At 45.8% G+C, this 23,931-nt stretch overlaps 1 protein-coding gene across 3 annotated transcripts in view; it reads left to right on the forward strand.

The window, feature by feature from the left end:
- LOC107383089 (cadherin-20) overlaps positions 1-23,931 on the forward strand; it is a 105,479-nt gene that overhangs the window by 75,844 nt on the left and 5,704 nt on the right. For 2 of the 3 annotated variants that reach the window (XM_015955514.3, XM_054751920.2), the window contains exons 2-7: positions 9,356-9,623; positions 15,051-15,345; positions 15,444-15,563; positions 16,480-16,647; positions 17,851-18,038; positions 20,278-20,531. In XM_015955514.3, the coding sequence (XP_015811000.3) occupies positions 9,414-9,623; positions 15,051-15,345; positions 15,444-15,563; positions 16,480-16,647; positions 17,851-18,038; positions 20,278-20,531 (1,235 nt within the window). In that variant the 5' untranslated portion in view covers positions 9,356-9,413. Of the gene's footprint in view, positions 1-2,230; positions 2,360-9,355; positions 9,624-15,050; positions 15,346-15,443; positions 15,564-16,479; positions 16,648-17,850; positions 18,039-20,277; positions 20,532-23,931 lie in introns of those variants that run through there. The other variant, XM_015955515.3, reaches the window with a different exon arrangement.

Below are 23,931 nucleotides of genomic sequence, written 5' to 3' on the forward strand. Positions count from 1 at the left end.
AGCGTGTCTCCAGTGTGGTTCCACTTCCTCTTCCTTCTCTCCCTGTGGAGGAATTTGCCGGGGACTCGACTCTGAAAGCCTCGTTTTTTTGCTGCATTAATTCCTTGATTGCTTTAAGGGAGCGCGCCTCTTTTCTCTGAACTAAATAAGAATCAGATCTCCGTGACTAATCTGTCACTGCTGTTGTTGCGTCGTGGTGCGTGCCGGATTTTTGTGGATCTTTTGCCAATTTGTAAAACTAATCGCTTCGGCTCTAAGAAGCAGAATGAGGTGCACCAATGAGTCCCTCCGCAGACCCAGACGTGACTTAAACCAGGTTTGCCTCCGTCTCTACACTGTTGAGGGGTACTTCTGGTGGGTTCGGGGTCTTTTAAAATGATCGTAACAATGTAGGGAAGTTTCTTTTGTTTACGATTCAAACATGAGGCGTTAAACAGACTCAAGCTGTTTAAAACGGGGCTTGTTTTTGTACAGAAAGGCCGTTTTAAGATGTGGACTTAAGCAAAACTCGAGTCTGACACACCTGCTGGAAATACGCTCAAGTTTGACCCAGATGTCTTCCCGTAGCTGGTGGAAAACGAACAGAGTACTAACATGGACCTACAACAAAGTACATGGCTTCATTGGTATTTAGGTAGGGGTAAATTTTACTTCTGTCATTTACTTACTTCTGTAAGCCCCGCCCCAGACACATCTGACCAATAAGCATCCAGAACATGTGCCTTGACGATGTGCTCTCCATTAGCGAGAACAGCACGGACACAAGGGGACAGCACAGACAAAGTTAAAGGCTGAGCAGCTGCAGCGCAGAGGGTGCCGCACAAGAAAGTCATTCAAAGGCTGACGAACACATGAACGTTTTCACTTCTGATACAAAAGTCACCAGAGTTAGGACATGTTTGAGGTCGTGAGGAAGCTGATTCCAACTTTGAGCAGCAGAGTAGCTAAAAGCAGCTTCACCCTGTTTGGTTCTGACCCGGTTCTACCAGCTGACCGCTCCCTAAGGATCTCCGAGCCCTGCTGGGCGAATATACCCAAAGGACACGCCACATATATTCTGGCCCCGTGCCATAAAGTCATCTATAAACCAGTAGCAGCACTTTGAAATGAATTCTGTAGTTTACTGGTAACCAGTGCAGAGACCTGAGAACAGGAGTGATGTGCTCGGTTCTCCGGGTTCTTGTTAAGACTCGGCAGCAGCATCTACATGCAGCAAGGGCCAATTTTATTTCTGTCTCACGCTTATAGAATTACACGATGACACAAAACAGACTTTACTAACAGTCGACCGTGTTTGTTCAGTTTTAAAACTTTTATAATGTATAATTATGTCATAAAGAACCTGAACCAGAAACGGTTTTAAACTTTCAAAAAAGCAAACGACTGTTTTACTTTTCTAATGTAAAAACCGTCTTTTTAAAGCAACCAGTGATTCACACTGATACAATTCAAGTTTATTTATAAAGCGTCGTCTCAAGGACCTTCACACAGTAAACATTCCAGTACAGGTCAGTTCATTCAGCCAATCAGTAACAAGTTTCCCATATAAGGAACCCAGCAGGTTGCATCGAGCCACTGACTAGTGTCATGAATCCTAAGCAAGCATTTAGCGACGGTGGAGAGGAAAACTCCCGTTTAACAGGAAGAAACCTCCAGAGCGTTGATGAATTTCCTCATCCTTGTAAAGGGTCAGGGATGAACTTACTGTCGTAGTTGCGGATGTTTGTTATAAATGAGCGTTAGTAGCTTTTAAACCAGACCCTTATAACATCTAAGATGTCTGGTTCTGGTTCTGGTTGGTTCAGGCTTACAGCGGGTTCTCCACACCTCAGTTTTATGCTTTTTAACTCAACTTTTCCTCCATCACACTCGTGGTTTTATTCAGTTTCAGACCTTTAAACGCACCAGTCCTTCTCCACCTCATGCTTCTCATTCCTCAATCCCACGCTTGCCTGATTTTCTAAGCCCCCTTCACCCCCACCCTGCTGTCAATCCTCCTCCCCTCCCTCTACTTTCCCTACCTCTCTTCCGTCCGCTGCTGGAGGTGGGAGATTGCCGGATTACGCCGTAGCCCGGGGGAGGTCGTCCGACTGATTGTAAAGAGACGGGCAATAGGTCCTTTAGTCTGATTGGGTCCCCAGCCTGGTGAGACGGCCGCTGGAGGCAGCATGAGAAGATACATATTTATGTTTAGGTGGAGAGGGGGAAAACTTTACAAAGAGGCACACGAGGGCGAGCGAGGACTCAAGGTGACTTCAGGAGAAGTGATGCAGAAGTGGACAAGAGGAACAAAGTAAGGAAGGCAGACGGAAAAGCAGTTTTCTGGAGAGAATAGACTCCGAGGAGGGTGAAGAGGACGGTAAGGCTTCTGCTGGTCACATTTTAAACCCCGTCAAGAGGAAACGTCAATAAGGCCTTCATGATGCTGCATGAAACATGAGGCGGCAGCTTTTGGTGTTAATAGAAACAAATATGAGAAACGTAGGCCATGGTGACTTTGTGAGTGAGTGTGTGTGTGTGTGTGGGGGGGGGGGGGTATGCACTTTTAAAGTTTCTTCTATTCTCGACACGTCTGCCTCTTCAAACGAGCGAAGCTGAAGGAGAGGAATGCCTTTCTGCTTTTTACGGACCTCCGTTTGGCATTCAGGCTTCATTCCAGTCCGAGCCAAGGTTCTACTCTCTAGATGAGCAGCTTTTCTATTTTACTATCAAACCCATTACGCTCCCGTCTGCCTTGTAAGGCCAGCAAATAAGGTACGAGATTGGTATGCGCGCTCTGCGGCCAGTCACTTCTCACTATTACCTGCAAAAGGCAGAAAAGGCTTCTGGGAAAGACGAGTCTCACCTGCTCTAAATGACATTTAGAGCAGAATTGATCATGAGTGTGAAACTTATTTACAGGGAAATGGTTCTTAGAAACTAGGAGTCTGAGAAGCTGCGGGTTCATTTGTGACATTGATCTTAGACTTTTCCAGATGATGCTCATGCGCGCTGACATCACTCCCATGCACCAGTGCCCGGGATGAATGCCAGTTTGTGTGATTTAATTTCTCCACAAATGACAAGGCTGCTTTTATGTCTTCTCTGAGCCATAAGTGAACTAAATGTGCATTGAGGAGAAGGACGGCGGGGCCGGGGGTGGAGGAGCAGGAACCAGAAATGGGTTTGAAACAGCAGCACAGATGTTGGAGGGAGAAACCAAGGATTGTGGTTTGTTTTGATGTGTGGCGGAGCGTCTTCTGAAGGCCCAGATGAGAGGAGCGGGGAGGGGCGGGTAATTAAAAACACCTCCCAGAAAACAAGCTGCAGGAGGTCGGTGGTCGCAGCGGCGGCGGTGTGCACATCTGCACGAGACCAAAACCCCGAGAGCTCCCCGCAGTCAAGAGGCAGGTTCAAAGGCTGGGCCTGGATCCTGAGGGGGGCTGGGTTAAACGACGGACACACACGCACTCACGCGCACACACACACACGCACTCACGCGCACACACACGCACATGCACACAGACACACACACACACACGCACGCACACACGCACACACACACACACACACACACACACACACACGCACACACACGCACACACGCACACGCACATGCACACAGACACACACACACACACACGGACGCACACACACACGGACACACACACGCACGCACGCACACATGGACACACACACACACACACACACACACACACACACGCACGCACACAGACACACACACGCACGCACACAGACACACACACGCACGCACACACACAGACACACACACACACACACACACACACACGCACTTGCACACAGACACGCACACAGACACACACACACACACACGCACGCACATGCACACAGACACACGCACGCACGCACGCACACGCACACGCACACACACACACACACACACGCACACACACGCACTTGCACACAGACACACACACACTCACAAAGACACACACACGCACGCACACGCACAAAGACACACACACGCACGCACACGCACACAGACACACGCACGCACACGCACACACACACACACACACACACACACGCACGCACATGCACACAGACACACGCACGCACGCACACGCACACGCACACACACACACACACACACACAGACACGCACACGCACAGACATGCACACACACACACACACACACCAGTAACTTGGCAACATAAATCCCGTTCATTAGACGTTTTCACCAAGCGACGGTTTCCACGGAGTTTTCCTACACAAACACGTTCTCCACACCAAACTTTACTCGAGTCGTTTCACCAGATGTTTAAAAGTCTTCAGCGACTCACCGAAGCGATCGTTCAGGTCAGCAAAAGACCAAAAACGTCATCGATCCAGCCCCAGCCTCCGCAGACAGCCGTGCTAAATCGGTTGTTGTTAACAAATTGGCCGTGACGTTTCAGCCCAACCGGCATGGGCGGAACCGTTTTTATGGGTCCTCCCAGTTCTTAGAGACCTCTTTCTGCCATCGGGGAGGCCCGTTTGTGAGGCTGAGGTGAGCGGGGAGCAGACACGACCACTGTGAAATCAACACCTACTAAAGTCACACATTAATTTAAAGCTGGACGTTGAAGCTAATCCCGCTGTGCCACACACAGCGTCCCCTCGGGTCAACACTCGAGTCATCTGGCTGCAGAGACGTTAGAAAATGCTCCCCACAGGTGCTACAGGTGCAACTTTACCACACGCATTAATGAAACGTACATTTATGGTAAACATGTGTTCAAACAAAGCCAGTGTGATCTTTTTTGTCCATCTGAAAATATTTATATTCTCATTTAAGGAATTTTCTCACTTCAAGCTGAAAAGTGTTAAGTATCAAGCTTTTAAGTCATGGAAGTGCAATTTTAAAGGCACACTTGGCAGTTTGCTAGCTTTTAGCACCCCTAGTGTACGTTTAGTAGAACCAAAAGCTGAACGTATCTCCTCGCTGTGAGTTCATCATTTTAACACCTTAATCTAACAGCTGAAGCATCTCCTCGGCTTTAATTAGTGTCTGCAGGAGTGGTGCATCACTAAATCAAACAGCTCAGCTGTGCTCCTGATGGAAAACAGGCAGGAAGCAGACTGCAGCGCCGGGTATGTCAGCTCCAACAGACCAGGCCGGCACTCTGAAGTTGCAAATGCTGTAAATGCTGTAGCACTGAAAGGTGGGGGTCCGAGTGACCTTTCATTAACCTCGTAGAGGCTCGTTTTAGCACCTACTGGCTCAAGAAAATGATTATAAAGTATGAAGAAGTTGCCTAGTTTCCCCTCAAAGCTCCGTAATCCATCTTAGTGTGAAAGAAAGCTAATTGTTCCATTCAAGATGAAAAATGTAAAGTATTCAGCTTTAAAGTTGGACTTGTAGAGTAATTTATTCTGTGTTTACCTGCAAAAGCAAAAAGCAGTCCAGCTGTGTGTGAGCACTCTAGGATTGTTTGGATGTCTCTGATTTGCACTCAGAGACGAAGTAAAGCAGCAAATCTGCACATTTAGGATGTATGATGAGAACATTTTAGCTTCGATAAGCCAAACACTTTTATATCACTTCTTATTTTGTTGAGCCACGTAGCTTCAATCCTTCATGAATGTTGTAGTTTCTGTCCCTTTTGGGTGTAAATCTGAGCAGACCTACCGGGTCAGACAGCCAGGAAGGCTTTTAAAACCTACATTTTACTCACTTTTCCACATTTTTGTTTATTTTAAACCGAAACCAATCAGATTTGGAGAAGATGCTTGTTTTCTGTTGCGGTTCTGCAGACTCAATAGTCTTACATTTTTGAAACCCAGCGGTTCTGCTGGTTCTTCCCCCTCGGTGCCGGGGCTCCAGAGGGTTGGAGTCGTTTCTGGGTCTGACTCGTTGTTCTGATCGGATTCGGTCCGGTGGAACCGTGTCGGTTTGTTTTGGTCTCTGCTGGAAGGAAGCCTCACCTCTCCTTGTGGCGCGGGAGCAGTTTGATGCAGTCTGTTGTTGTCGGATCACAGTTAATGGAGCAGCAGGTGGACTCGGAGAGCCATCATACAACAATATGGCCCATCATTTTCTCGCGCCAGCTGCTCCCCCCGACAATCACCGTCTCCGCCGCTGTCACTCAGACTCTTCCTCCATCTCGATAAACACGGCGCCCTGTCAGGGGTTTCTCATATTTCAAAACAAGCGCCGGACAAATTGGACGCCTGTGACTTTTCAGCCATTTTTGACTCGCTAACTTCTGGTTGTTTTATTTTTCTTTTGAATACGAGTCAGACTTGTTCAGCTCAGAGGGTTTTCAGCCTGGTGGGAAAATACCTCCTGGCCTTGAGCTCTTTCATGTGACGCTCTTCCACCTCCTGCGTTCCTCCTCCTGCTTTCATCCCGCCCGCTTTGCATCAACCACCAACAGAGGTGGTGGTTTCCAGCTGCTGCTAGCTTAAACAAGTGAGATGCCATCAGATTAGGGCTGTGCCGGCACAATTACTTACCATGTCACCTCGTTAGGCTCAACAAAATGGACCCAAATGACTCGGGACCAGGTTGTGACCTTTAAGGGGCGGAGCTTAAATGAAGGCTTGTGAACAGGGAGCTAATTTTACTTCCTAATGGAGAGCAGGCAGCTTGAATAGGCTGAAAAGAGAAGGCAGCAACCGGGTCAAGTGTCAGTCATCCCGCTAAGCGGCCCTCGCCGAGTCTTTTAAACACGCACGCACGCACGCACGCACACACACACACACGCACGCACGCACGCACGCCTCCCACTATTGGCTCCCTTTTGTGCCTCTTGAACAATGATTAACTGAGTTTGGTGGGTCTACTGAAGCACAATACTCTCCTCTTTACAAAACATAATGGAGTCCTGCAGTCTGCCTTTCTTCCGTTTTGTTTTTTTATTTCTTTTTGTAGCTCCAAACTTTCCTTACAGCCGTTTCCCCCCCTCGTTCTGCAGGGGCGTGTCCAGGGAGTGGCCTGGGGTAGCACATGCCACCCCTGACTGGCCACCCCAGGTGCCACCCTACTAAGTTCCAGTTTAAATTGGCTTTACATTGTCGACAAAAGGCTTGAGTTGTAAACTCCAAAAATAGTGTGTGGTAGCATGCACCTTTAACATTGTCTTCTAGCCCAGGCCTACAGAACATTTCTGTAGTATTAATATTATTTATTATTTTTTCATATTCACATAAATAGTATTGAGTCCCACTCAACTCCAGTTGGTGGCGGTAATGCAACAAGAAGTGACTTGCTAACCACCACAAAACTAGAAGATGAATAGAAAAAAATGGTGATTGTGCAATGTGAAACTCCAAAATTCACTAGAAAGTAAATAAATAAATTGTGTAAATAAATAAATAAGCATAACCATTGGTGCCACCCATGCATAAACAAGTGCCCCACATGGGCCACCCCATTTTAAAAGTCCTGGACACGGCTCTGTCGTTCTGCCTTCTGACCAGAAATCCGTCTGTTTTTCGCCCTCCAGCCTCATTAATGCAGCCGTCCTAATACAGAAACAAGATGCAGATGGACAGAGGCAGCACATGTGACACGTCCTGCATGTGAAACGGCATTGATCACACTCAATCAATACATTTAAAAGCATCTCCTGCAAAAATTCCTGAAACTGACCTCATGGATCTTAAATATTCCTTTGATACAAAGAGGAGGACGGGAATGGGGAGGGAGCAATTACAGGCATGGAGTCTGAGGAGGGACCACAGCGCTCTTCAAACCTGAGACATGGAAGCAGAAAAAGGTAGGCTTGTAATGAGCGTTGTGCTGCGCCGAAGGGAGCTTGTAGAGCACGGTGTGCGTAAAGCTGAGCAGGGATGTTGACAGAAACACTACAGTCTCAGAACATCACACCCCCGGACCAATTACAGGAGGTGTGAAGGAGCTCACCTCTCCTCCTAACAGCAGGAGCAGGATGAAGGCAAAGACTGGAGCTACAGTTGGCTTTCTCCTAACCTGAAGCGCCTGACGGTCCGGAGCTGTAGGGGGAAGTCGTGGTCGTCGGTGACTCGCTGGAGACACAAGACGGCGAGAAAAGACGTGAATTTTCTTTTGCTTTTCACACTTTTGTTTGTGATGATGTCATTTTGACCCTTTGCATATCAGCGGTAGTAAACATCCTGTTTACGTGAAGTCTGGCCACGACTGGACAGAACTCGATCACGGGGTGGAGTCTAGTTGTCTTTCAGACTGTCTACTGGACAGGGCTAGGACCAATCAGAGCACAGCACGACATATTCAGCGCCATAGAAATAAGCCAACGTGGCAGTCCGCCGTACGAAGTCAAAGAAGAAAAAGAAAACATCCTTTTTGTATCTTTATCTGCTCGTGTCACAAAGAACAGCTCACGTCTAAATCGTCCAACGTTGATGCCAAACCGGTTTTGAACATGCGTCGCTTCTAAGCGGACGCCATCTTTGTAGTTTGCTGCTGCAGCTCTGGTGCTAGGCCCACCAAACAGAGGACTGTGATTGGACAGACCTAAAACTGTCTGGGCCAATGGTGGACCAGAATAGAGCATGGCCAGCCCGACCTGCAGCGTTAAACCTTTAGCTACATCAGTGAAGCACATTTCCGTTCTCTTGCAGACTCATTAAAATAAGCTGAATAACTAAAAGACACCAAACGTCAGGAACGCGTGTCCTGGTGTGGGGAAAGGACTGGTACGAACTGAGTAAAGCCCGCTAAAGGATGTTTCTGATTAAACAGCTTAGCATACGTGCAACACGATGCTCCTCGCTGCTTCTGCAGCTCCATCTGTGGCTCTTCCTGGAAACAAACAGGAAGTGTTTCAGCTTCAGGGCGTTATTCCGAAGCTGCTGTTTGGTGTACAGAACCTTCTGTTGTAGCTGTTAGCAAAACCAGGAAAACCAAACATCTTGCTTTCAGACTGAAGGTGTGATTGGCTGTCTAATGGATTCACCTGTGCCAGGTACACGTACCAGGCAGGCGGTGCCCTAAGCGATAACCTACAGCTGATTTCACTGATGCTGCCATGTGGTTTCTCTGAGTCTGGGCCTGCAGGATGCGGTCCTAAAAGTCTGTCCTGCTCTCCTCTGAGGCTCTCACAAAAACATCTTGTACAAAATGTTCTGAGAAAACCCGCCTGCTCTTTGTCCGACGCTAACGGAACAGTTAGATGAACGTTTTTCACGTCTTCTGGTCTTTTATTGTTCCATCCTTCTGACTTTATTCTGCTCAATGGGAACTCTGCCAATCATCCAGGATAAAATCCACAACAAAACCTCAGTGGTGGAGAAATAATCATGATGCAAGAAAGTGGAGAAGTCTGACGGTTTTCTCCACAGGTTTCTAACAAAAAGAGTCCAAAAGGACGTAAATGTGACGCTCATCTGCCTCTCCTCTTCCCTCAGAACACCTGCTGGACTCAGAAAGACGAGAAACTACTTCAGCTGCACTTTGTGTTTCACTATGGGGGTCCGACTGCATCTTCCAGCTAGCTTTCTCCCTCTGACCCTTGGCATTTTGACCCTGCTGCCCCACAGCCTTCTGGGAAAAGCAGTGGATGAAGGAAATAGCCGAAACTCTGAGCTGCTGCAGAGAGTGAAACGAGGCTGGGTCTGGAACCAGTTCTTCGTCCTAGAGGAGTACACGGGCCTGGAACCGCTTTATATTGGAAAGGTCGGTACACACACACACACACATGCACATGCATGCGCTCGCACACACACACACACACATGTGCATGCACATGCGTATGCACGCACGCACACACACACGCATGCACGCGCACACACACACACATACATGCACATGCATGCACACACGCACACACACACACACGCGTATGCATGCACGCACACACACACATACATGTGCATGCACACACACACACACACACATGCATGCACACCACACACACACACACGCACGTGCATGCATGCACGCACGCACACACATACACACGCATGCACGCGCGCACACACACACATACATGCACATGCATGCACACACGCACACACACACACACGCGTATGCACGCACACACGCACGCACACACACACACACGCATGCACGCGCACACACACACATACATGCGCATGCACACACACACACACACACACACACACACACATGCATGCACACCACACACACACACATGCACGTGCATGCACACACACACACACGCACATGCACACACACACACACATGCATGCACACCACGCACACACACGCACACGCATCCACACACACACACACACACACGTGCATGCACACACATATACATGCGTATGCACACATGCGCGCATGCACGCACACGCACGCACGCAAATGTATGCACACACACACATGCACACACACACATGCACACACACACACACACACACACATCTTGGGGAAACTGCTCTCCTGCATGACCTTTTCACTAGCTGTTGATGTGACGAGAACGTCTGCACAGGAGTTCCTGTGCAGCTTTCCTCCAACTTCCACATACCCAGGCACGAGCTGAGCAGCCTGCAGCTTCAAATCTGAGAGGATGAGCGGAGAGGGAAAGCTCCCAGCAGGGCAAAGGTCATCTTCAGTGTTGAAAACAGAATCCAGGTCTAGTTTGAATGAGAAGCGAGACGTTTGTTGTTGTGTTTTTGTCTGAAATCCTGCAGGAAATGGTTTTATGATAAACTACCACCAGGGGAAATCTGCAGAATAACCAACTTTATGTAGACACCTGGAATGCATGGCGATAACAAAATATCCCAATTAAAACTAAAATGTCAGCTGTAGTCAACTAAAACAGGTATGACCATAAAGCAGAGTCAGACTGATCCATTATTATCACGGAGAAGATGAATAAATCAGGATTAAACCTATTATGATCTATTGTTCTATCGATTATGTGGTGGTGATCAAGTTCAGATAGACAAAGTGCTGTCTTTGTCTCTGAACAAAGATGGGCTAAAGATGAATAAAAGTCAGTTTTAAAGTAAAAAATCTAAGGAAATAAAGACGTGTATCGTTTCATTTTGAAGGCAGAGTGTTTGTATGGTTTGGTCCAGATGAGGCTGAGACACATCAGCTGCGTCGTCACTACAATAAAAACCTAGCAAGCCTCTACAACAGGGACCTTGTGAAAATGGTGAGCTTTTTTAGTGGCCAACATCGATTTAGCTGAACTTAATAAAAACACCAGATAATAATTCTGACTGATGTATGGCGAAATAATACAAGTGTCCAAAAACACCCTTTAATAAGAGTTTTATTACAAGTAACATTTGATTTATTATTGAGACGAGCTTGTTAAATAAAGATGCACTCATTCAAAATTTCAAAATAAAATTTTTTGTTTTGCATGATTGACTTTCTCTTTCATTCTTAATGGTTTTCTTATGAGCCTGGACATTTTTCTGATTTTTAAATTGGAAAAAAATTGATAAAATGAATTCATAATTAAATTCCCATTCATTTTTTACTGTTTGAATGTTAAAGAGCAAGTCACCCCCAACTGAACTTTATTTTTTCTGATAAACTATGTAAATGCTGGATTGGGGCACACTGACAGACGTTTTAGGTCAGGAACACAGCGCATTTGGTTGATTTAGTGATGGATCATTACTGTAGACATTAAGGAAGGCTGGGGAGACGTTTCAGCTGTTAGATTGAGGTGTTAAAGAGGCGAACGCACAGCAAAGTTTTACTTTTGGTTCAAAAACGGACACTAGGGGGTGCTAAACGCAAGCAAAACTGCCGAGTTCCACTTTAAACATTTAATTGCCCACCAAATAAAATGAAACAGTAGTGAGAGAGTTTTAGACCAAAAACATATATTTGTTTAATTAACAGTGAGCAGTTTCCTGTTCCTCTGCCCTACTGGTTGAAAGTAGAATTACAAATGTTGTAAACAACCCTGTTGCTGCCCGCTGTAGCTAGCACTAACAGCAAGCTAACACTAACATGAGCCAACTAATTTTAAAATAAATCACAACGTAAAAAGATCCTCAAATTTGGACAAAAAATATTATTACTTACAAGTCCGGTAGCAACAAAGCCAGGTCACCATCAGTCTGTGATGTCATAGCCTCCTTTAGCTCCCTCAAACTATTGTATGCCGTGCTCACGTTCACTCTGGTTTTAGCTCTTTGCTTCACCTCCAGAGAGACTACTCCATCACTTTTACTTCCAGGCTCTGCCATGATCCCAGCAGAAAAAGCAAACGTCTTCTTTTTCTTCAGCAAACTGAAAATGCTAACCACTAGCATAACAGCTAACCATCAATCAATCAATCAATCAATCAAATTTTATTTCTAAAGCGCTTTTCAAACAAAGTGTGATTCAAAGTGCTTTACAAAATGACCCCAGATTCCCATAACAGGTTAAAAACATTAACAAACATATGCAATCACACGCACACACACACACACGAGTAAAAATTATATTAGGCTGAGTCCAGATGAGCCAAGTATGGTAACGCAAGGAAACGCCATCAGAGGAGCCGTCTGCCCCGGCAGCATCAGGTCTTCCACACTAAGTCAGGGCGCTCAGTGGAGGGGGAGCATAGACCCCCACCTATAGAGCGCCCAGGAAGCTACAGTCGACCACCGCTCCCGGGGCAGAGGGCCCCCACAGAGGAAACACTGGATTAAAACCACCGTAACCACCGTAAAGCAGGCAAAGAGTCGCCCCATAGGGCACCCACCTGCTCTATAAAACCATCTAATGTGGTTTTTGGTCAGCAGAGGGCATCAGAGTGATGTCCATGTTAAAGCTCTAGCTTAAAGCTTAAAAAACGATTTATTGTTACTTTAAATATGTTTTAGTCATCAAAACTGCAAACTTATGAATCCGTCTGGAAAATCTTTCCATCCTGACTGCATCACAATTAGACGTAAATTGCTTTAAAACATTCAAAATAAGAGTTCTGGACTCAAACGTAAAACTCAAAAAGACGTCTGAAGGTTGTTAAGGCTTTCATCTGTGCTGGGGGCGTCATGTTTTCATCCTGCAGACTATCAGAGACCACATACGTGACCTCATTCACTCTAACTGTTGAGAGGCAGCAAGAGTTAAATATAACAAAGCTACTTAAAGTCAACCACGGCCTCCCGTTTAGGGTTAACATCGGCATCAGCTGCTCCACCCACTTCCAAACAAAACTTTCAGGAAAACTTTAAACACGTTTAACTCAAACGAAGTCTGAAAAAACTCTTTTGCCCTCAAACCAAAACTCAGATTTCTGAAATGCTTGAATATTCCTCATTAGGTCTGAAACTCTGCAGCACCGCCGCTTCATCCTCTCAAATTCCACTTTGGGAATTAAATAAACCTGTTTAATTAAAGTTGTAAAACAATTCCACAGCCTTCCTTTGGGAAAAGCAGGAGCAACTCCGGATCTCTAAAAGCAACAGGCTGACAGACGGGTCCCGAGAGAGAGGCCACTTTAGAAAAGCCCGTCTTTAGCTCTTCTTTCTAATTTTACTTTATGGATTCTTTCCAACGTAACGTTCCGAGCTGAAGGAAATAAGTGATTGTAATGAGCCGGAAAGGCCCTGTAGGACACGGACGCACATGAAAGAGATGAGCTGCAGCCTCTCCTCTTCTGGGCTCAACCTGCCTCTCCTCGGTGGAGGAACTTAGTATTCAGAGTCTTTGTGCTGATGGAGATTTGGGCTTTTGGACTGGAGATGGAGCAGGTAATTGATGCCCGAGTGTCAAACTCCCTCTTTTCAAAGGCCTTGGAGGTGAGGAGGGATTAGAGCAGAGGAGGATGAAGGAGACGCTTCGGCCTGAGATGCATCAACCTGAAACCCGCAATTGATTAAAAGAAATCTGTCAGAGACCGATGGGTGTGCAGCAAAAGGAGCGCAGGTGGGCAGATAGTCCCGAGGTCTGCTGCTTCTGAATGAGAGGTATTGCAGGGAGAGGCGCTGAAACATCAGCGAGTTCAGAGCGCCACAGCCATTCAACCACCCTGCCTCGGTCATTTCTCTCACAGGCTGCGATGATGAAAGGCCAAAGCAAGAATCTTGAAAGCCGTCTGTTTTCAGATGGAGTGCTGAGCCGTGTGCTCGCCCGTTGATTATACACAGGACAGATACCAATGGAGGCATGGGGTTTCACTCTGCCACCGCGACGGCGGTAAGCACTCGTCGTCACACGGAGAGGCCCTCTTAGCACAAAGTAAAGGCTGATTGCACATCAACAGGCTGGCATTTGCACTTAAAGGCCACAAAGGGCTCCTGATTGCGCCGCTCGCTCCGTAGCAACAAACAGGCTGTGAGCTGTGATTACACGCTGACTCGCCGTTGAAGGATTAAAGCAGTCATGTGACCACGCACGCCACCCCTGTGGTCTGCAGCCCGGTTAACGGAAAGTCCAAACAGGAAGAAAGCACACTCCCTTTAACTATGAAGTTTAAGGTATGAGGTCACAATGTGCACAATCAGGTGTTGTGGCTGAAACCGTACCCCCGACTAAGACCGTGTTATAGCAATAACCTCATAGAAGCAACTCCAGCAAAGACCGGTCAGTAGACCATGAACATGTCTTTTTATCATCGCTGGGGGGAAGCTCACCCTAAGGTCAAAGGTCAATGCTCAGAGAAATGACAACCCCCCAGAGTTTAAAGAAAAGCTCTACAGGTTTCGGGTCAGAGGGCAAAGCCAGGCTGCTGCGTCTCTGAGCGGACTCACGGCTCGTCTGGTCTTATTTATGAAAACGATAAAACAGTGTTCTGCTTGTAAAACGAGCTGCGATCTAAACAAGCCCGATGCCGATCCGCGGTGTTTATCCGTGTCAGCTGATGATGCTCTGATCCTACCGCCCTCATAAACTTCCACACGCTCCAGCTGAAGCCGACACATTTTCCTTCCTCCGGCGAGGGAAGCCTTGGCCTGAGATCACGACGCAGATTTGACCTGGAAATGTCGTTTTGTTGTGTTCTGTCGGGTTTGTTGTTGTTCTAATGTTAGATGTGACCCGTTTAAACGAGCCGGGAAACATGTTGCAGCTCCACGTTTAACTGCTGCTGTACTGAACCCGGTTTAAGCCTCAGCAGTGACCAGCGAGGAGGCTCATCCTCATTTTACCCTAAAACATCTGGTCGGGTCTTTGCAGCTGCACTCGGACATGGACAAAGGCGACGGCTCCATAAAGTACATCCTGACGGGCGAGGGGGCCGGCAGCACCTTCACAATTGACGACGGCACCGGGGACATCCACGCCATCCAGAGATTAGACCGGGAAGTTAAATCTCAGTACGTCCTGCGCGCCCAGGCCCGGAACCGGCTGACGGACAGGCCTTTGGAGCCAGAGTCCGAGTTCATCGTCAAAATCCAGGACATCAACGACAATGAGCCAAAGTTCCTAGATGGTCCCTACCAGGCCTCTGTGCCGGAAATGTCGAAAATAGGTGAGCATGACGGACAGGTCACTTCATTCCTCACCAGAGAGGGAGAAGCTCCACCCAAGTTTGTGGTTTTGGTAAATTAACTGATGCTTTGCTCCCAGGAACATCGGTGATCCAGGTGACCGCGACTGATGCCGACGACCCAACGTATGGCAACAGCGCTCGAGTGGTTTACAGCATCCTGGAGGGGCAGCCGTACTTCTCCGTGGACGCCAAGACGGGTTGGGAAACACACACGTTGCTAGGAAACGTGACGTTTAGATGCTGGATTCAGTTTTATGTTACCTTCACAAATCGAACCACACATGACCTGAAGTCTGCAGATGCAGCATCAGGATTAGTATCTTCACCAGGATCCTGCCTCATCCAGGTCTACCGCCCCCTGGTGGAGGATCTACATCTGACAAGGGCTCATTTTATTCCTTTACTAAGGTTTTATTCTGATATAATCACATAATAAACAGATTAGCTGTTATTTTAACGTTGGAAAAGAACTGGTTCAGTTTTAAAAGTTTATTTTTATTACTGTTTCATATTTCTGGGTCAAAGTACAACCTAACCCGGAAAAAGGCTCCTACGTGTACGGAAAGCAGATTAATTCTTTAAGTCTGGTTTTACAGAAACGACCCAGGCGATATTTAACAGACGAGACGTTTCTGCAGCCCAGCTGCAAGTCGCCGTCTGTTCTCGTTATCAGCAGCAAAGTCACGCTCCGAGTTTAGCACATCGCTCTCCGTCGAGTGCCAGGAGTTTCAGTGAGTTGCAACAAAAGAGCTGGGTATCTCAGAAAAGTGTCGGGTGGTCTCGTAGCAACAACAGGAGCCTCGCTGAGCTGCCCACACTTTGAGCTGGTTGGTTTACACGCGGGCACGAAGTTGGACGGCTAAAATCAGATCAGAGCAGTTACAGAAACAGAGCTGCTACCGTTCACCAGCTCGTCTTTCATCCTCGCTCACTTTGAGGTCATTTATGCTAACCTGACCTAATAAATTAGTTTTATTAGGTTTCAGATTTATTAGATCTACAGATTTCAGCACAACACCCCCGAGTAGATGAGTAAAAGTTAGAAATCCGTCCTTTCCTCTTGACCTTTAGTCACAGCGAGCTCTCCTTTAGCTCTGTGCCTTCTGTCCCCAGGTGTGGTCCGCGTGTCCCTGGCAGACATGGACCGGGAGACCAGGGAGAACTACACCGTGGTCATCCAGGCCAAGGACATGGGCGGACAGCTGGGCGGGCTCGCCGGCACGACCACGGTCAACATCACGCTCAGCGACGTCAACGACAACCCGCCAATGTTTGACCAGAGTAAGTCAACATTTGTCTCCAGTCCTAAACCCAAATTTACCCTCCATAATCTCTCCTGACGTTCTCAAGAGCTGGAAAACGAGCACCACTTAGTATTTGTCACCAGTGGAGAAAAGCAGCAGCCAGGAACAGAAAGCAGGAAGTAAGAGGGAACAGGCAGCTTCACCCTGTCTGGTTTGGAGGCTGCAGCTGGGCTTTTCTTCTTCTGTTTGTTAAAGAAAACTGTCCAATTACAGCAGGCAGAGCGAGGGCAAAACACAGCGGCAGAAAAGCACACCGCCATTATTCTCGGCCCAGACCTCCAACAAACCTGGGCTGGAATCCGGCGACATTTTTCCATTTGGCTTCATTTCGAATCATCAAAACATCTAAAAACAACACATTTTGATTCCATAACTCTGTTTGGACCTTCAGGCTTCCGTAGCACGCTTTTGCTTTCATATCAGTGCTCATTGTTTATTTAATTACTGAGTTTTCAAAGCTCAGCCGGCACCGTGTGTTTTTCCTGTGGTGAACGCAGCACGAGCCTCAAACCCAAAGCCTCGAAACGACCCGGTTCTTTTGCCCCGAGGCTTTTAAAAGTCGGTCTTCATCTAGAAGACTTGGTTTGTTTGTTTTGTAGTGATATGTTCCAGGACTTCAGATGGTTCGTTATTTTCACACAAACTCCTCTGTCCACCTCATTTCCCAAGAGCATCCAGGTTATCAATCCTTCTGTCCACCAGTTTTTTACCTCCTGGCCTCCTCCTCTCGGACACCTCCTGCTGTCTCCTTGATTATCCACAATTCTTTTCCTTCCATCATCCTCCTCCTGGTGTCAGGAGGTCGCCTCTCTCTCTGTGGTCGTCTCCGCTCGGCCGACTGGTGGCTCCAGACCCCAGACAAAGAGAACACCTCCCTCACTAGTTATCTCTCACCAATTAGCGCCATGGCTCTGATGGGTTCTGATCGGGAAGTCCCCCGTGTGGAGCAGACGTCTCATAAGGAACTGTGGGAACCCCACAAACTGGGCAGCTGTCACCTCCTTTTTGAGGTTAAACAGTAGACGAAACCCAAGGAGACGGTGGACCAGCACGTGGAGCATTTCTTTTCTCCTGCCTGATTGTGTGTGATTCAGAACACTGGAGATGAATGAGAGGAAGAGCTTTGGCTCCCTCTAGAGGACAGCAGAGTGAAACACTTTGGGCTACTGTTTGTCCTCAGGGCTCTATCAGATGAGCGTTCCTGAGTCAGCTCCCGTGGGATCCGTGGTGGGTCGGATCTGGGCCAGGGACAGGGACATCGGGGTCAACGCTGAGATGAAATACAGCATCATCGATGGAGATGGGAGGGACACGTTCGACATCAGCACCGACCCCACCAACCTCTTCGGCATCATCACAGTGAAAAAGGTACCAAAACTAACGAGAGACTAACTGGATTAAAATACATTATTTATTATAATAAGAGTTAAAGCTTCAAGTTTTACTTTAGAAAATATTTATATTCTGTTCAGTTTTAACCATTATTACAGGTACGGAGAATCAAACGTTCCACATGGCATTTAATATTTCTTGGCGTCTGGAAAAACATCTTCTTCTGCCCCCTTTACATTGGTCCAAGATCATTACTGGGCTGGCCCTGTTAAACACCTTCTACACCCCTGCTTAGTAGACTTAATGAAGTATTTTTAAGCCAGTATAAAAATGACTGAAACACAAATTTACATATTTGGCATTATTGACCAATATCTTTGATTTAATTTATTGTTAAGAACATCAAGATGCATTACAGTGAACATTATAATAAAGTACATGTTTCTAGTGCAGAGAGGAGACAACCCATAGAAGCACTGGTCTGATCTCATTCCAGAGAAAAATAGAACAGATCAGATGCACCTAATAAATAAAATTACTAACATAAACTCAGGAATCTGTTTCTTTGCTTCGTTGTTCTGGTGCTGAAAACATCACTAATGTGGATCAAAGGAGATACACAGATGAATGCATCTCTTATTTATTATTTGGACATTAGTGGGTGTGGTTTACATCAATACATTATTTTAAGTCTGAAATCGATAAGGATTGATCAGAAGTTGATATGTGTATTGTTTATCTGAAAACTATTTACAGAGCAGCCTCAGAACTGAGATTAAATATGTTTGATCACAATAGTAAAGGAACTATTACAGAACAAGTTGTTCAGTAAAATCAGAACATTAATGTTTAAGTGCATGGATTAATACATCTGAACTCATGCAGTAGGAACTAGGAAATATGAAATACTAGAACCATTTTATTTTAGTTTGATTAAACTGCTTTTTTCATAACGTTGTTGGCATTTTCCCCACACACAGTTAAACAAAACTATGTTGACTGAGGTGTGTGTGTGTGAGAGAGAGAGAGAGTTAAAATAATAAAAAAAATAATTACCCGACCGGAGCGGAGGCAGTGACGACGCATGCATGAGCCGTTTTCAGCTCTGTCTTGTCAAATGCACCACGTACGTTATGAAAAAGTAACTTTAAATATTCAATTGAAAAAGAGGCGAACTGAAGAAAACCTAGGGAGTACTGAAGAAACGTGAGCAACAGAGAAGCAAGCACAGAGAGATCCGTTACTGTGTGTGTGTGTCTGTGTGTGTGTGTCTGTGTGTCTGTGTGTGTGTGTGTGTGTGTGTGTGTGTGTGTGTGTGTGTGTGTGTGTGTGTGTGTGTGTGTGTGTGTGTGTGTGTGTGTGTGTGTGTGTGTGTGTGTGTGTGTGTGTGTGTGTGCGCGTGGATGGGCCAGACAGACAGAGCTCCCAGCTGCAGTTTTGTGTGTAGGGAGGGGCGGGCGCTCTATGTGACTGGCCAATCACAGAGCGTGAAGACAGTCAGTTACCCAATGAGGATTTTCCTTCAGTACGATTACAGATATTTACGAGTTTTACTCGTTTCATGCACATACTCGTCAAAAATGCTTTATTCGTACCGGATACTCGTCTGAAACGAGTATCCGGCTCATCCCTAGCTGTAACCACCTTCCCTGCCTCCTCCTCGCTGCCTGCCGGCTGGGATCACAAGCAACAACAGAGTATGTAAGGGAAACACTGTTAGTTAATTCATAATCTGTTTATCAAATTCTGGCACTTTTGACTCTCCGTACAGCGTGTCACTCTCCTAAACATGCAGAAGTATTTTTTTAAGTTGTAAATTTAAACCAACATTGAAAAGATCTAGCTTTTAAATTTTCGCAACAAAAGGTTGAGTAATAAATGACCAAAAGCTTTTAAATTAGTAAAAAGTTATTTAATTTAGGCACATTTATTCCTCCATTGCCCCGTTAAAAATAAGGATTTTTAGCGGCAGGTTGAAGAACGCATCGCAAAAAAAGTCGTTTATTCCCCCGTCGCTGAAGTAGCACAAAACACGGAGCAAAGGTAGACGGAAACCAGGCAAATGTGAGTTTAGAGATGGCACGAAGAGGTGGAGGAGATAAACATCAGACTTAAGTAAATGTCGACTTATGCGTTTTATTTGTCTGAATTTGGCACTTTTGGCACTCCGTACTTTTGGTTGTTGAATCGTTGATTTTATATTTGTTTCCTGAAACTCACGTAGAAGTTTTGCATTCAAACTAATTTACTTTTGTTTTCTGCGTCTCTCCTCCAGCCGTTGAACTTTGAGAGCAAACCCAGCTACACCCTGAAGGTGGAGGGAACCAACACCCACCTGGACCCGTCCTTCCGCCATCGGGGGAACTTTAAGGACGTCACCATCGTGCATGTGAGCGTGGAGGACGTGGACGAGCCCCCGCTGTTTGACCAACCGGCGTACTACGTCGAGCTTCCGGAGGACGCCGAGATCGGGACGGTGGTGAAGATGGTGTCGGCCCGCGACCCGGATTCTGCCAACAACACTGTGAGGTGAGAAAGTTAAAACCAGCACATTTATTAATTTTACTGTGGAAAAATCCAAATCATTTTCTTTCAGGATGATTCAGAGTTTTATTTACAATTAAAAAAATGCTGCAAAAACCAAAGTTTCCCAGAAAAAGAAGCTGATCACTTAATGATGGAGAAATGAAGGCAAGTGGAGAAATGGGCTCAACAATTAAAAACGTAAGTCAGTCACTGAAAACACAGCTTAACAGCTTCTAGTAGCTCCCATATCTGGTCCCATACCTGTCTGCTGCCTCCAGGTTATAGTGTAGGATCACAGAGTAAAACAACTCATTTAGTTAATTGAACGAACAGGTCGGGCTTTAAAACCAGATTTTAATCAGCAGGTGATTAACGGGCTTCAGCAGCTCTTGATGGGTTTCTGAGCAGGTGAAATGATGAATCCGGTGTGTTGGAGCAGAGAAACAACTGGGCACCTGCTTTAAATGGTTACAGAGCTAAAAGCCGGCGCTCCATGAGCATCCCTGTTAGCATTTCTGATCAAAATAAGCTACCCGTCTCTGTCCATAATAGGTGTTGTGCAGAAAAAAGGACCCCAGCTGTGAGCAGCCCCATTTGTGGGAGGTCTTTATTTTATGGTGCAGCAGTGGCAGAGGGGCCAAGTGTCTGCCTCATATGTGGAAGGTTGCAGGTTCGATCTCTGCTCAGTCTGTCACTACTGTTCTGTGGCAGCTGTGGCTTTGAAGTAGCTCATCACACCCATCTTGTGTGTGTAAAGCGCCTTGGGCGGCTCTAGAACTCCAGAAGGTACCATATGGCTTACAAGCCATTTGATAAGGATATCTCCAAGGCAGGTCTTCAGCATTATTACTGATTAATTGGATTAAAATGATATTGATATATTGATAATGATCGGATTATTTATTAAAAACATTGATACCTTCTAGATTAATACCAGTTTAAGTCAGCTCACGCTTCAACAAGCTTCGGAAACCTAACGTTCGACTGACCTAGAGGTAAAAAAAATGCTAAAAATTAAATATGTGACAAAACTGAACTATTTAGCTAACGTTTGTCTTCAATTTCCAACAGTTGATGTAATCTAAGCAAATAATCCAGTCAGATTTATGATTATAGGTGTGAAAGTGTGTTGTAGTGCTGCCATTTGACCAGCAGAGGGCAGCATTGTAACAATAAACAGGTTAAAATCTACTAATCAGCCTCCATGTTTATTGGGATTAGTGCAGGTGGGTGTGTGGTGGTGGGATTACTGCCCAGACTGCACCTCTTCTTAACTAATCACACGTTAAATCTTTTTATTAGGTCATTAATCATCTGAAGGCCTGTTTGCCTGAGAGGCTGCATCAGAAATGACCTCAGTTATTTATTTATTTATTTGTATTTTGACAAACATCTCGTATAAAAAATAATGTTTGCCAGATTAAAGTTTAAGTGACTAAATGTTTGAAACCATTTATTAAAAAAATATAAACTTTTTATGAACAAAAGTATTAGAATTATGTTTCTTAACCTATTAAGTTTTGGCTATTTGACGTTAATCTTGATTTGGATATAAAAACGCTTTCTTCGTTGTGTGTTGGCCCTAAAATGATAAGTTTCCTCCCGAATAGTCGTTGCTCACGAAGGTTTTTTGCTTATGAACTCTTTAGAGTCATTCAGTCACACACTAGAGGATTGTCAACGTTTGTAGGATGCACTGAACAGCCGGTTTGCTCTGTGACGGTGCTGACTGACCTTTGACCTTAAACAAATCCCTGTTTCCTAAACTGAGCAGAAAGACTAAGCAGCTCAGAGACCTGTAGCCTGGTCGGAGCATCGTTCAGATGTTCTCTAGAACCAGGAGGAGAGGAGATGGTGGAGCTGCTGCTGCAACAGACGGCCGATAACAACCAGCAGCAGCAGCGACCTTCAGCTTCCCCTTCAGCCTCGTTCCCGTTTCACCTCTCTGTCCTTTAGCGCCTGGAACATGGCCGTTAGTCAGAACCCCCCCCCCCCCCACCACCCCACCACCACCCACCCACCCATCGGACCAGTGATATTAATAGAGATCCTTCGGGAGAACCTCGCCAGCAGCAGATCTGCCAGTCACGACTTTCCCTGTCGACTAACAAGCTGAGCTGGTCTTCCGGCTGCTGCTGGAGAGAGGGTCGCTTCGCTAACATCAAAATATTAATTAAGATTTCTGGAGGCTTCTTTGTCACCAGTAAAAAGGTTCAAACGGCTCCTTTCAGCCGTGTTTCGCTCGTCTCACAACAAACTAAACATTTATAACAACCACCCTAACAGCATCCATCATGACGTAGTTCAGGTTTGCATCTGGAACTAAAACGACCCCAACCGCAGCAGCTCGCCCCACTTCCTGCCAGCCCTAGCCCTTCTGTTAGATTTTTTAGTCACGCGTTAGCACCTGAGACGACCCGATCAGAAGCATCAACTAAACCAGGAAGCTAACGTAGCACAAATCTCTAATCAGCAGAAAATATGATAAACAAGTCAAATAAAAACATCAAAAATTAGATTTTCTTTGGCAAAAAGCAAAACAGAAAGAAATGCCAACATAACGATGTCATGACATCATTTTTATTGCTTTTTAAAATAAAATGCAACATTTAGCATTTTGGAGGAAAATAATGGAGGAAATAATTAGAGTAAATACAGAATATTTCAAATGTATTATCAGTAAACCATACCAACACACTTTTCATTCTTGACATTGGCGTTTTCAGTACTCCATACGCTGTAGTGGCTGACATGCAGTAAACCGTCCTAAAAGGGGCATTATGGAAGTCTGACAGCCAAAACATGTATAGAAATAATAAATGTCTTCTTCATACATTCTCCTGCAATGCCCTGGTCCTGTAGAATGAGCCCTGGCATTTTTACTGGGATTGCCTGTTTTTCTGTAAAATCACAGAAAAAGAGAGATGCTCGGGTCGAGCAGGCTGCTTCATGCGCGTTCACGCTCAGGCATCGCCCGTAGCATTTGCTATCCGTAGCTTTAGCAGCAGAGAGAGAGGCAGTGCCACTTTGTCGCTGTTCCTAACGCCTAGTGACAAAGCTAGCTACATTTCTGAGGACCCTTAGCTACTTTCTGTAGAACTTTCTTCTAGATATTTCCTGCTAATTAGCAACAAAATAGCCATTTTCACTCCGAACCGTTCTTTGAACGTTGTTTCAGCTGTCATCAAGGATATAAATGTTACAGATACAGAAGATGTCACTGGCGCTTTAGATTGCCTAGTAAAACGTTGGACTTTTGTGCAGAGGCACTGGGTTCGATTTTGGATGTGAACTTAATTTATTTAGAGTTTATTTTTTACATTAATGGTATATTTTTTTTACAGTAAGATGCCCAAATTTTTATTTGAGACTCGCCTAACGGCATTGAATTCACAGATAAAAA

The sequence above is a fragment of the Nothobranchius furzeri genome, chromosome 7, assembly GCF_043380555.1.
Source record: "Nothobranchius furzeri strain GRZ-AD chromosome 7, NfurGRZ-RIMD1, whole genome shotgun sequence".
Classification (NCBI taxonomy): Eukaryota; Metazoa; Chordata; class Actinopteri; order Cyprinodontiformes; family Nothobranchiidae; genus Nothobranchius; species Nothobranchius furzeri.